Source organism: Hemiscyllium ocellatum, chromosome 5 (assembly GCF_020745735.1).
Source record: "Hemiscyllium ocellatum isolate sHemOce1 chromosome 5, sHemOce1.pat.X.cur, whole genome shotgun sequence".
Taxonomy (NCBI): domain Eukaryota; kingdom Metazoa; phylum Chordata; class Chondrichthyes; order Orectolobiformes; family Hemiscylliidae; genus Hemiscyllium; species Hemiscyllium ocellatum.
Window position 1 is genome coordinate 45,229,482 of NC_083405.1, and position 12,253 is coordinate 45,241,734.

General features: G+C 37.5%; 1 protein-coding gene across 1 annotated transcript in view; it reads right to left on the bottom strand.

Annotated features, from left to right (window-relative positions):
- LOC132815680 (aryl hydrocarbon receptor-like) overlaps window positions 1–12,253 on the bottom strand; it is a 194,975-nt gene that overhangs the window by 16,359 nt on the left and 166,363 nt on the right. Inside the window, exons 7-10 of the mRNA XM_060824733.1 lie at window positions 11,647–11,849; window positions 7,560–7,669; window positions 6,222–6,363; window positions 1,978–3,847 (exon numbers count right to left, since the gene is read on the bottom strand). Of these exons, the coding sequence (XP_060680716.1) occupies window positions 1,978–3,847; window positions 6,222–6,363; window positions 7,560–7,669; window positions 11,647–11,849 (2,325 nt within the window). The remainder of the gene's footprint in view (window positions 1–1,977; window positions 3,848–6,221; window positions 6,364–7,559; window positions 7,670–11,646; window positions 11,850–12,253) is intronic.

Below are 12,253 nucleotides of genomic sequence, written 5' to 3' on the forward strand. Positions count from 1 at the left end.
ACAGGAGTGCAGAGTACTGGGCTAATGGTAAGATTCTTGGTAGTGTAAATGAGCAAAGAGATCTCGGTGTCAAGGTTCATACATCTTTGAAAGTTGCCAACCAAGTTGATAGGGTTGTTAAGAAGGCATATAGTGTGTTAGCTTTTATTGGTAGAGGGATTGAGTTTCAGAACCATGAGATCATGTTGTAGCTGTACAAAACTCTGGTGCAGCCACATTTGGAGTACTGGTCACTGCATTACAGAAAGGATGTGGAAGTTTCGGAAAGGGTTCAGAAGAGACTTACTAGGATGTTGTCTGGTATGAAGGAAGGTCTTACGAGGAAAGGCTGAGGGACTTGAGGCTGTTTTCATTCGAGAGAAGAAGGTTGACAGGTGACTTAAATGAGGAATACAAGAGAATCAGAGGATTAGATAGGGTGGACAGTGAGAGCCTTTTTCCTTGGATGTCGATGGCTAGCATGAGGGGACACAGCTTTAAATTGAGAGGTGACAGATACAGGTCAGATGTCATAAATAGTTTCTTTACTCAGAGAGTAGTAGGGGCATTGAACGTACTGCCTACGACAGGGCATTAAAATGGTCTTTGGATAGGTACGTGGACGAGAATGGAATAATATAGGTTAGATGGGCTTCAGATTGGCTCCACAGGTTGGCGCAGCATCAAGGGCCTGTACTGCGCTGTAATGTTCTATGTTCTATTTCCATGCTGTATATCTCTTATGACTCTGTGACTCTTAATTGCAAAACAATCTCAATTGTTGATTACATCCTGCACAACAAGAGAGCCTGCCCGTTTGACAATGTCACCTTTGCTTTGAACGTGTCTTTGTCTGTGCAGAACACAAAGTCTATTCTGCCTATATAAACAGCCACAATCGTCTTTGAGGTAGCAGTGGATAATGATCTTGGTGGACTGTTCACACCTTGTTGTAATTACCCTGAAGCATTGAAAAGGCATGAAATCCAGGACCACACTTATCTTCACAGACAGTGGCAGTGCTGTTCCTGCCCTTCTGCAAGGCAGCAGATTGGTTAAAAGTTGGGCGAGTTCTGGGAGTATCTCCTTTATAAAGCTCAGGTGAAACATACTACTCCTAGTTTAGGTGGAAGATAGTAAAGTGCTTTTGGAAGCCTACAGACATTTCTTGTTGAGAGCACTTCTCTCCATTATTCTGTTAGCAACTTATTTTATTAGGTGGGTCTACACAATGCTTTACATAGCTATAAATCATGCTGGTGGTAGAGGGGTTGGAGGGGAAGGAGTCCCTAGCATTGCCGAATGTTTGTTCATCTAGGTGTTTTTATATGGGGTCTCTAAATAGAAGTGATTTTGAAAATGTCATCAACGACAACAAATCAGCATTTGAGGGTGACTGAGGTCACAATCAGACTTCTGCAACACAAACTCTCAACCAAGATGACGTTCAGTGTCAACTGAGGTGTTAGTGAGGGAAATCTGTGTAGGTGCTGTTTTAGTACTCAAATTACAGTCACAGCTCTAATTCCACTGCATTGAGAAAAAAAAGCTTTGAAACCATCGTTTCCCTCCCTTGGAGAATGTCATCTCATTAATTTTTTTAACAAGTTTATAAGGTACATATGTTGCTAAAAGGGATTGACAAAGTAGATGTAGTGTTGATGTTGAAAAAGAGGTCATGGTTTTAGGCTAAAGGGTGGCAGATTTAAGACTGAGATGAGGAGAAACTACTTCTCTCGAAGAGTTGTGAATTTGTGTAATTTATCACCCATGTGTGGTGGACACTGAGTAAATTTTAGGAGAAGATAGATTTTTAATTAGTAACCGGGTTGAAGGCTTATGGGGAGCAGGAAGGATGTGGAGTTAAGGCCGAGATTAAATCAGCCATGGTTGTATTGAATGGTGAGCAAGCTTAAGGAGCTGAATTGCTTACTCTTGCTCTTACGTCTTATGTTAACCTTGCCAGAAATAACTACATCACATGAAAAGTGTATTTACCTTGGTTAAAATAGGCTGTTGACCTGAGCTTGTAGCATTGAGTTGCACAGTATTCACACAGGACAAATCATTTTCTGTTAAACATGGGATCACTGACATGGCACCAGTATAACATGTTTCTGGTGTAATTAGGTCAATTAATGGGTTTACTGCAGTATAATCCGGTGTTTCTGAATGTTGTTCCACATAGTCCAAGTAGTCTTCTAAACCACCAACTGCAGCACCATCCTGTGTACGAAAGCCACCTACCGGCATTTCTACTTGAATGAAGTCAGATGGCTGACTTGCGACCTGCTGGTACAATAGAATGTTTCCCTGACAAGGTGAAGGGGTAGCATTAAGTTCAGATTTGTACTGCAGCCCTGATTTTGTGCTGTCTATACAAGAGAAACCACACTGCTTCTCCTGATCATTAGTTATTCTCCTATTGTCAGAGCTCCATTTTGTAAACAGTCCGTTAACTTTCATGTGTTTCATTTTCTGGCATAACTGCAACTGCTGTACCTGCTGCTGGTGTTGTGATGGAGGTGGCAGCTGCTGATAATGTTGCGATGGAGATTGCAGCAGCTGCTGGTGCTGTTGCAATGGATGTTGCAGCTGCTGGTGCTGTTGCAAAGGAGGTTGCAGCAGCTGCTGCTGGTGTTGCGATGGAGGTTGCAGCAGCTGCTGCTGGTGTTGCGATGGAGGTTGCAACAGCTGCTGGTGTTGCGATGGAGGTGGCAGCAACTGCTGGAGTTGCGATGGAGGTGGCAGCAGCTGCTGGTGCTGTTGCGATGGAGGTTGCAGCAGCTGCTGGTGCTGTTGCGATGCAGGTTGCAGCAGCTGCTGGTGTTGTGATGGAGGTTGCAGCAGCTGCTGGTGTTGTGATGGAGGTTGCAGCAGCTGCTGGTGCTGTTGCGCTGGAGGTTGCAGCAGGTACTGGTGTTGTGATGGAGGTTGCATTAGCTGCTGGTGCTGTTGCATTGGAGGTTGCAGCAGCTGCGGCTGGTGTTGTGATGGAGGTTGCAGCAGCTGCTGCTGGTGTTGCGTTGGACGTTGCAGCTGCTGCTGGTACTGTTGCGTCAAAGGTTGCAGTGGCTGGTGGTACTGCTGCATTTGGGATTGCTGCTGTTGAGGACAAGGCTTTGCTGAGACTGGTTGCTGCTGAAGGTGTTCCATTGGAAGCTGTTGCTGTAGCATGCAACTTGAGCTTGAATGCAGTGGTTTCTGTTGCATGCAACTCGAATACATACAGTCTGACCGTTTTTTCAGTGATTCCTGGATATATGTTAGTATTTCATCATTCAGTGTAATATTATTTATATCTCCAGTCTCATCCCAATTAACCCTCAGGAATGTCTCGTCCTGCGATATGAGATCAAAGTCTTCCAGCCCAATATCAAGGTTTTTCATAGTGTTATAAAGCTCGCTGCCAATACTATTTACTAAAACATCTACATTTTCCTCAGGAGCAGGAAAAGACTTTTGTGGCTGAACACAGTTGGTAATTTCCATCTTCCCAATGCTGGTACCTTCACTGAATAGAATCTCTTCCCAATCACTAGGAAAGAAATCACTTAATTCTGTTTCTTCACTCTTATTAAAAAGGGTTCTTTCAAAGCTGAAGTTCTGAATTTGTGAAGGGGCAGATACATAGACTGATTTATCCTGGCTCAACACTATCCCTAGAAGAGAATCTGGATCTAATGATTCTGGTCTTCTTGGTGTTCCTGCTATAGCTTTTGCAACATTTTCTTTGGTTTTATGAAATGCAGGATCCATTAATCCAAGGACTGAACAATTTCCTTCATATAGCAATGCCTCTCCAGTTGCCAAATTAAAAGGCAACTGCAAGGTCCGTTTTTGTAAATTTTCTTCCCCTTCTTCTTCCCTGAATAGGAACAGAAATCCACTTTTCGTCATAAACATGTATTGTACATCCAAAAGCTTACTTTGTTTTTTAATAGAATCGAGCGCTCAAAAGTGCTAGATTAAAAATATAATTTAAATCTTAAAAATGTAGACTAATAGTTTTCAGAATTTCACAATTAAGAAATTAACTTTAAATTCTTAATGTTAATTAAAATAAAATCATCTCAATGGAGCAGAAAGGCTGAGGTTAAAAGTATTGGGACAAAATAATTTAAAAGATAAATACTGCTTGACATGATATTCACTTTTTTGGTGCTTTGATTAAATGACTATTTTACTCAATGGCTCTGGTAAAAGGCTGCATTGATGCATGGCATATATTCAGACAGATCACCTTTATTTTTATGAATTTAGTTGTTTGGATTACTTTTCTAAAGAAGCTAAAGCTTTAACTCCAATGATAGATTTAATTTGTTAAAAAATTGGAACAATCAGCAAATTGGAAATTAAATATGATCATTTAAATTCAAAAATAGTGTCAATTTGGAGTGAAAGATATAGAGCTGTTTGCAAAATATTTTATAAATTACCATAATTCTCAGAAAAAAACATTTTGAAAAATCAGCCGACACATTAACCAGCTCCAAAACATAAATATACCTGCCACAGTGCTTCAGTAAAAATTAGAAATTAGTTCTATATATTATAATTGTCAAATGAAAGCCAATGACTTCAGTAAGGGAATTCTAGGGGAAAAATACCACTGCTCCCAGGAATCTTCAGGAGCAAGCTTTATACTTTTCCATTAAGAAAGGTTATACTTGGGAAGGAAAAATCCCAGGGCTTAGTGCTTCTGCAGTTACCATCTTGTAATTATCCATCCATTAAAATGATTTAACCAAAACTAGTGGTAAAGGCGAAAGGAGAAATCTATGACGAAAGATGGTCTGATTGTTCATTTAAAGCCCCACAATTTGAGAGATTTACAGCCAATTTTGTGGAAGAATGCAAAAACTCCATCAGCCTCCTGATAACTTATTCCTGGTTATAGATAGATTTACATGCAGAACAATCAGGTATTCCTCGTCAAGGCAAATCTTTGTTTCTCATATTAATATGCAAAAGTCAACCCACTATCAATAATAACAATAGGAGATAAGACAACTTGGGAGGGATTCATTATTATAGGGTTTGTGCTTGAAGCTATCCTTCTCTTTGGAGTCTCACTTGCTGAAGAAGTCCTATGAAAGAACTCTGAGTAGTTTATTTAATTTCTCATTGGTGTCTCCAGAAAACAAAATTGCCCCTAAAACGAGAACCTTAATTAGCCATTAACTGAAATTAAAAATTACAATGCCATTGTGGTAATGAATGCCTGGAGATTGGGACAGAATACAATTAAGTGTTACTCTGTAGCTGGCTGTATTACATCTGATTTGGAAGCAATTTGTGCTGAATCTGGGTGCCTGGAATGCAAGGATGCTACTAGCATAAGCATTCCTCACCTTTAAACTGTTGAAGTACAACCAATAAACAAAACAGAGATTTATTACAAGTGGTGGGAAAAATATTTATGGTCCTGGTCGATTTGTTTAGATAAAGAGGCAGAAGATCAAATGCTTGAAATACATGTAGTACTGTGTGCAATTTTGGTATCTTTATTTAGGAAGGATATCACTGCTATGGGGGAGTGCAATGGAAGAAGTGCAATAAGCATTCAACAGATATATTGCTGGGATGATGGGACTGTCCTGTGAAGAGAAATTGGGAAAACTGAGTCTATATTCTCTAAAGGTTTAAATGAGACAATCCATTGAAACCTACAAAATATTTAAAAGGATAAACAGAGTAGACACTGTCCCCAGTTAAGGAGTCTAGAACCAGGGGGTATGATTTCAAAATAAGTGGGAAACCACTTTGGGCTGACATGAGGAAATTGCTTAACTTTAATCTGAGCTTTGCAAGTCCTTAACATTCTTTATTCTCGGGGCTGTGGAATCTAAATCATTGAGTATATTTAAAAGTAGAGATTGACAGATCTTAATATACCAATGATGTAAGAGGATATGGGAATAGTATGAGAAAAGGACATTGATCATATTGAATGGATTGAATGGCCTACACTTGTTCCTATGATGCACAGCTGTTAAAGACATAGTTTTCTAAATGATTCTTTATTTAATGATACAAGGTTCTATAACATGGAAGGTAAATCATAACAATTAACACTAGATCAAACGGAGATTGAACACAATGTGCAAACGCATATAGCTACGTTTCCCCAGTGGCTGGAAAAAGATCACAAAAGCTACAAGTCACATTTAGTAATTCGCTTAGCCATCAAAAGCTCAACAAACTGCTGAATTTCAAAGCCAATATCTGCCAGTACTTACGAGAGGGGTCTTTGTGCAGCTATAATGTAATCTGGCTTCCCATTTTTGTATCCCAATCGTGCATTTGCTTGTACCCAAGTCCATCCATTTTCCTTGGTCAAAAGCCTGAAAACAGTCATTCCACTTTCCCCTGTCTTCATCACTAAACGTGGAAAGCAGAGAGGAAAATAATTGATCAGCTTGCCTCTCAATGCTGAAGTAGTGCTTTAGTAACTAATCTGCATGCTGAAATTTGAGGTGGTAAGTAAATAATAAATAAAATTGTTATGTGCCATTTAATATGAAGTAAATCCAGAACTGTAACACTTCCTCATCCAACAAGGCAACAATATGGCTTTCCTAACATAACATGGACTATGTACGTCTTTATGTACTTCCATTCCTGATAAAGGGCTTTTGCCTGAAACATCGATTTCCCTGCTCCTCGGATGCTGCCTGACCTGCTGTGTTTTTCCAGCACCAGGCTCTTGACCACTTCCTTATAGGTGAGCAAAAAAAATCTTGCATATTTAATTCTGATAATTAGAATGAAGTGCAGTTTTAGTTAAATTAGTACATTTATTTAAGCAGTCAACTTAAATGAAAATGAACGCATTTCTCTACAAGTATCAATTAAGAAATTATCTAGAGCTACTTTATTAACAGAATTCATGCTTGGTATGAAGACTATCTCAGATGTAGTGTTACGATAGCACTAAAAAAAGTGAAGATCATTCTAAACTGTTGTAAGCAATTGGAAAATCTGTTCCTCAAATGTCTGAAAGATTCATGATTTAAACATTTATCATTTTTAAGTGTTTGGATTTTAAAATAATGACACATGCGTTATTACTGCTGTGAAGGCTTTCATTGAAATAAAACCTAGATCAGAGTAGAAAACCTCTGAAATGTTAATAGAAAATTGTTTACTTTTGTAGTGATTTACAATAGGTATTGAAGGCCATCAACTAGTTTTTGGTTCAAACCAATGAAGGATTGATTTTAGTTTGGAAACAGAAGATGGGGAAAAGAGATTGGGAGGGAAGTGGGAAGGGAAGTGATTTGGAGTCCAGGAGAGGGATAGTGTGGTGGGTGGTGTGAAAGAAAGGGAATATTGAAGAGGGAGGGGGTAGCGGGGACGGTGGTGAGATGGCAGATAATAAAGAGGCTATTATGAAGAAGGTAGGCTGAATGTATTACAAATCGCTGAATTTGGATCAATTTTATCTGTATGAAGAGTTAAACTCTCCTATTCAAGGATGATAGAACTCCAATATGAACTACAGGATAAACGTGTGGAATTTTCCAGATGAAAACAAAAGAAAAGTGCAACAACATGAAACTGGATCGTGTACTTACTTCGGACATGATTTTCTGCACAATACATCATGTCGGCTGCATGAATAAATTGATAGCCACTTCCTCGCATACATAATTCTGATTCAGTATAACCCAGCACTATCTTCCCTCTGCAAAATAAAGTACAAAATTCTGTAGTATAATTCCAATGTTAAAAAAAGTATTAAAGGATTGTTCTCTTGATTATAAGATGCATAAACATATTGGTATGTAATGAGCCTTGCAAGTAATTTTCTAACATATGAGAGGTATGGAATTTTTGGACAGGAGTGAACAATTAAAGTGGAATAAAAACCATCAATAATTAACTTCCAACAGCTTCACATTCAGTATCAGTTGTCAACATAACTCAGTAATTCCTATTTAATAATTATGCATATTTTATGCTGTGCTGTAAAAGACATGGATTATAAATTACATGGATGATAAATTTAAAGGAAACAAATTTAACAATTAAATGGGATTAACAGTATATTACATCAAAAGCTATGACAATATTGCCATTATTGACGAAGAATCCTGTGCCATTTCATATTTGCCTGGCTCTTTCAGCTGGGGAACATGAGAAATATTAAGCAATCTCTGAAACAGTATTGTTAAAATTCAATGTAAAATGAAAATCAGTGCTTTGTTGTATATTAAATCACACTTTTAACAATCATACTGAATATGCTCCAGCATATTTTTGAAACGAATTGTTCTTCCAATACTTGTCTAATTGGAAAGAATAAAGTTTAATGAAATATAATTAATTGTGCCTATAATACAATCGTTAAATACAATAAACAAATATGCCCGAGATTGACTATTTATCAAAGGCAGTTAAGTTACTAGAAGCAGAGCTGGAGAATGATAGCAATAACAGTAGTAGCTTGTGCTGCAACTTTAACACAGAAAAATTATCAAAAACCGCTTTGAGGGTAAGAAGAAAAAGATAGAAGCTAAGCTAAAGTAAGGAAATTAGAATAGGTCAAATAATACCCAGTATAAGAGCTTTCCAGAGGAGAAATTTTAAGATTTAGATGTTTGAATAGAATACAGCTAAAATAGCTCAGAGTTTTTACTAACAGATTGAAGGGGAAAAGGAAAGCCAAAGGGTGTTGTTAACTAGGAAGGTGGGGGTCAGTGGAGTGCAGATTGGTGTAGTATAATTGACATGTATAAGAGGGGATGCAAAGTTGCTGAAGCAAATGTCATGGAGTGATTTGAAATTGAGAAGGAAGAGTTTAATTTAAACATTTTAGGGAAGAAGAAATTATTAGAAGTACATAAAGATTTACTGCAAAGTAGGATGCCCGTGTCCCTGACAGGGAAAACTTGGAAGGTCAGTGGTAAAGGAGTAAAGTTTATTACAGGGTTCAGAACATGATTACTTTGTTCTTGCCGATGCTCAATTATGGAAAATTTATTCCATCCGAGATCTAATACCAGGCAACCAGCCTGAAAGCACACAGATAATTACTGGGATCAAAGCAATTGGAGAAGTACAACAAGGTGTCAAAGTGTATATGGAAGTTGGCTCCAGGCCTTTGCAGATTTGATTCTCTCTAAAAGCAAAGAAAAAGAAAAGGAGGGAACTACAGACATGTAAATATCAAGTTCCTTTTTCATGCTGCAATAAACTGGCAGTGGAACCAGAAAGTAACAACAAAGCAAGGAGTTAACAGCATGAAAAGCAGCGCAGGAGTCAAGGAGGAACTGACAATTGCAGCTACGGTCAGCCTGTAGACCACCAGAAATTTGACCAGCATATCGTCAGTATTGAGGGCAGGCTGGGACTATGATTGGAAGGCACTGAATAGAGAACAATGTAAGGAAGGGTGAAAACACTTGAGAGGGAAGAAAATGAACAAACTCAGCTTGTTGGTTTTGGTATGTCCAATTTGGTTTATAAAAGTCAGAAGAGGATGCGAAGAAGGACAAAGTGATGTACATTTCAAAATTGGAGATCATAAGAACAGAACAATTTAGAATTACAAGACAATTACATTTTATCATTAAAAAATAAGCAGAATTAAAGCTGTTTTCAGCCTGTCACACACTGTCTTTTACCTGCTGATTTATTAAGTAAATATATATTTAAAGAATCATAGAAGTCTGACAGAATGCCAATGGATTGCCATTGTTCCACTGTTCAATATTTGCTTTCTGACATTCTCCTGTAGCTTTATGCTCTAAATTTTCACCACAAAAACAACTCTACGGTACTTTTTTGTTTTATACCCACTTTTGCTTCTCTTCTCTCTTTTACTAAATGCTGCAGGCATTTAAAAGTTACAGGCTCATGCTTGCTCCATGCTCACGCATTTGCTCCAAACAAAAATCAATTTTACTACTTGGGCGCTTAAAAAAAAATTCTGAAACATTTCAGTAAAAGGAAATGGCAGCATCAGCAAATATATGGATACGAGAAGATATGGATTCATGGCTTAACACACAAAGCCTTTTTTTTGTTGTGCCTGTGTCTGTATTTTGTTCTAAGAGCATTTTCTTAAGCTGGGTGATGTCCTTTGAGCAGCTTCCAAACTATTTTTTTTGACAGAGGGGAGATACTGTGCGTTAGTGCAGATCTGTAGCCTTCAATTTTGGTTGTAACTTCAGCTCTGAACTCTCACAATTGATGAATGACTATTTGGATAAACAGACTTTATAAAAACACACTCTTGTTCCCTAAACTAACTAGCTGTCACCATTAGCTTTTAGTACTCACTTACTGCTTACATGATACAGTTCGTCCTTTTTCAAATGTTGGTCTGAATAACATTTGCCAGACAATACACATTGTCTGAGTTTGTTACTAATGTTACTATGCATTATGCACACAAAGCTGTCTACACTGACTCCATTAACAGACAGTGTGACTGAAGGTGAGGCTACTAACTTTCTACTGAAACATCATGTAAGATATCATGTAACTGCCTTAAAACATACAGGCCATCTGGTCTAGCCTCTATACCATAATATAGCACACATTACAATCCAACCTCAAGAATTTATCAATCCTTTTCAAGAAAGACTATTATGTATTCAATTGTGCTACGTCCAGTAGTCAGCTGTTCCAAAAAAGAAACAAATACCGCCTACTCTTAACATTATGTTTATCCCACATGGTTCTCTTAATTATATTTACTAAATCCGTGTGGTTCCAAACTAATTAACTCTCCCCAAGTCCATCTTCTTAGTTTACAGATGCAGGTTAAGATGCTATACATGGTTTATTTTTGCAACATTTTGTAAGTATTAATAAATTGGACAAGAAGTCTGTACCTAGGCATCTTTGTATCTAAGATGGCTCTGTAATTGGTGATTTGTAAACTTTTCATTGTACTCGTGAGTACGTGACAATAAACCTAACTCAAATATTGATTTGGTGCTTCAGTAACCCCTCTGAATGCTTTGGGAGGTACACGTTGAGAAATCATAAGCGTACAACAAATGATTTTAAAAGCTTTGTAGACTTAATTTCTTGTTATTTTTAAGATACTGTATATTGTGAGGTTGTGACCATTGAGCCTTTTTGATCTGCAGTATCTCCTGGCAATGCATTCATTATTTCTTGCTCTTTGATGTCCCAGCTATGGCTTCTTTCGTTCCATGCCTGCTTTTGAAAATTATCAAAAAATTGTGGATCCCAATCTAACATCAAAGACTTGAGCACAAAAGTTAGGCTGACGCTCTACTGAGAGTCATGTTATAAATGGGAATTAATGATAGATATGCATATCCCAAGTAAATATATTTAATTTTCACAGGATACTGGTTAAAAATTAGCCAAGTGAAATTCCATAATATCTGGATGTGGAATCCCCTGGATTGATGAATTAAAATAGCTTGAATAAAATTTTAATCTCTTATCTCTTTTGTGACCTAGCAACCCTTTGCATTCCCTTTACCTGCCTTACTTTATTTGTGAATGTGTAGTGGTTGCTTAATGACTAAACAAAGTTCCTTAGGATAGACAATTCTCAAGTTGCTCAGATATGTAGGAACTTTGCATATTGAATAATCCACCATTTATTTATCTAAATTACTGTTAGTTTTATATCAATAACTTCTTTCCAAATTTTAAGTAAATAAAATCACTCACTTAGCATCGCAGCCCATTGGTGTGAAGTCTAGTTTATGCTTAGTTCTGAAAATGAAATTTTTGGTTCGGATCTCCAGGATGGATGGAGGTTGCAGAGGTGTTGCTATTGCAAACAAAGCCAACTGTGGAGGGATGCAAGAGCCATCTTTTCCCTTCATGTTCTGCTCATAAAGAAATTTGAGTCTGCCTTGGAAATTCATGGCCTTGAGTGAATAAATTCAGAAATTGGTTATTACACTTGCAATATGTTTCAGATCATTTTGGTTGTAGCTGATGAAAGCATATTAGAAACTTAAGAACCCAGCATGTTGCATCATAACATGTGTTAGCATTCAATAGCAAGTCAGTCGATATAAAGGTTAGTGTAAAGGGCAATGCATTATAAACTATAATAAATTAACAAAATGGTTTCAATATGTAATATTAACTAGAAAATTAATTTCTTTAAGGGATGCCATAACTTATGTGGGTAGGATCAGAGAATCTCAAATTTGTCAACACCAAAATAGAGCTCAATTAATTAAGCATTTTATAGATTTCAAAGAATTCATATATTTTTAATCTTCGAACAGCTGCAAACATTTTCAAGACAACTATAATGCCGCAC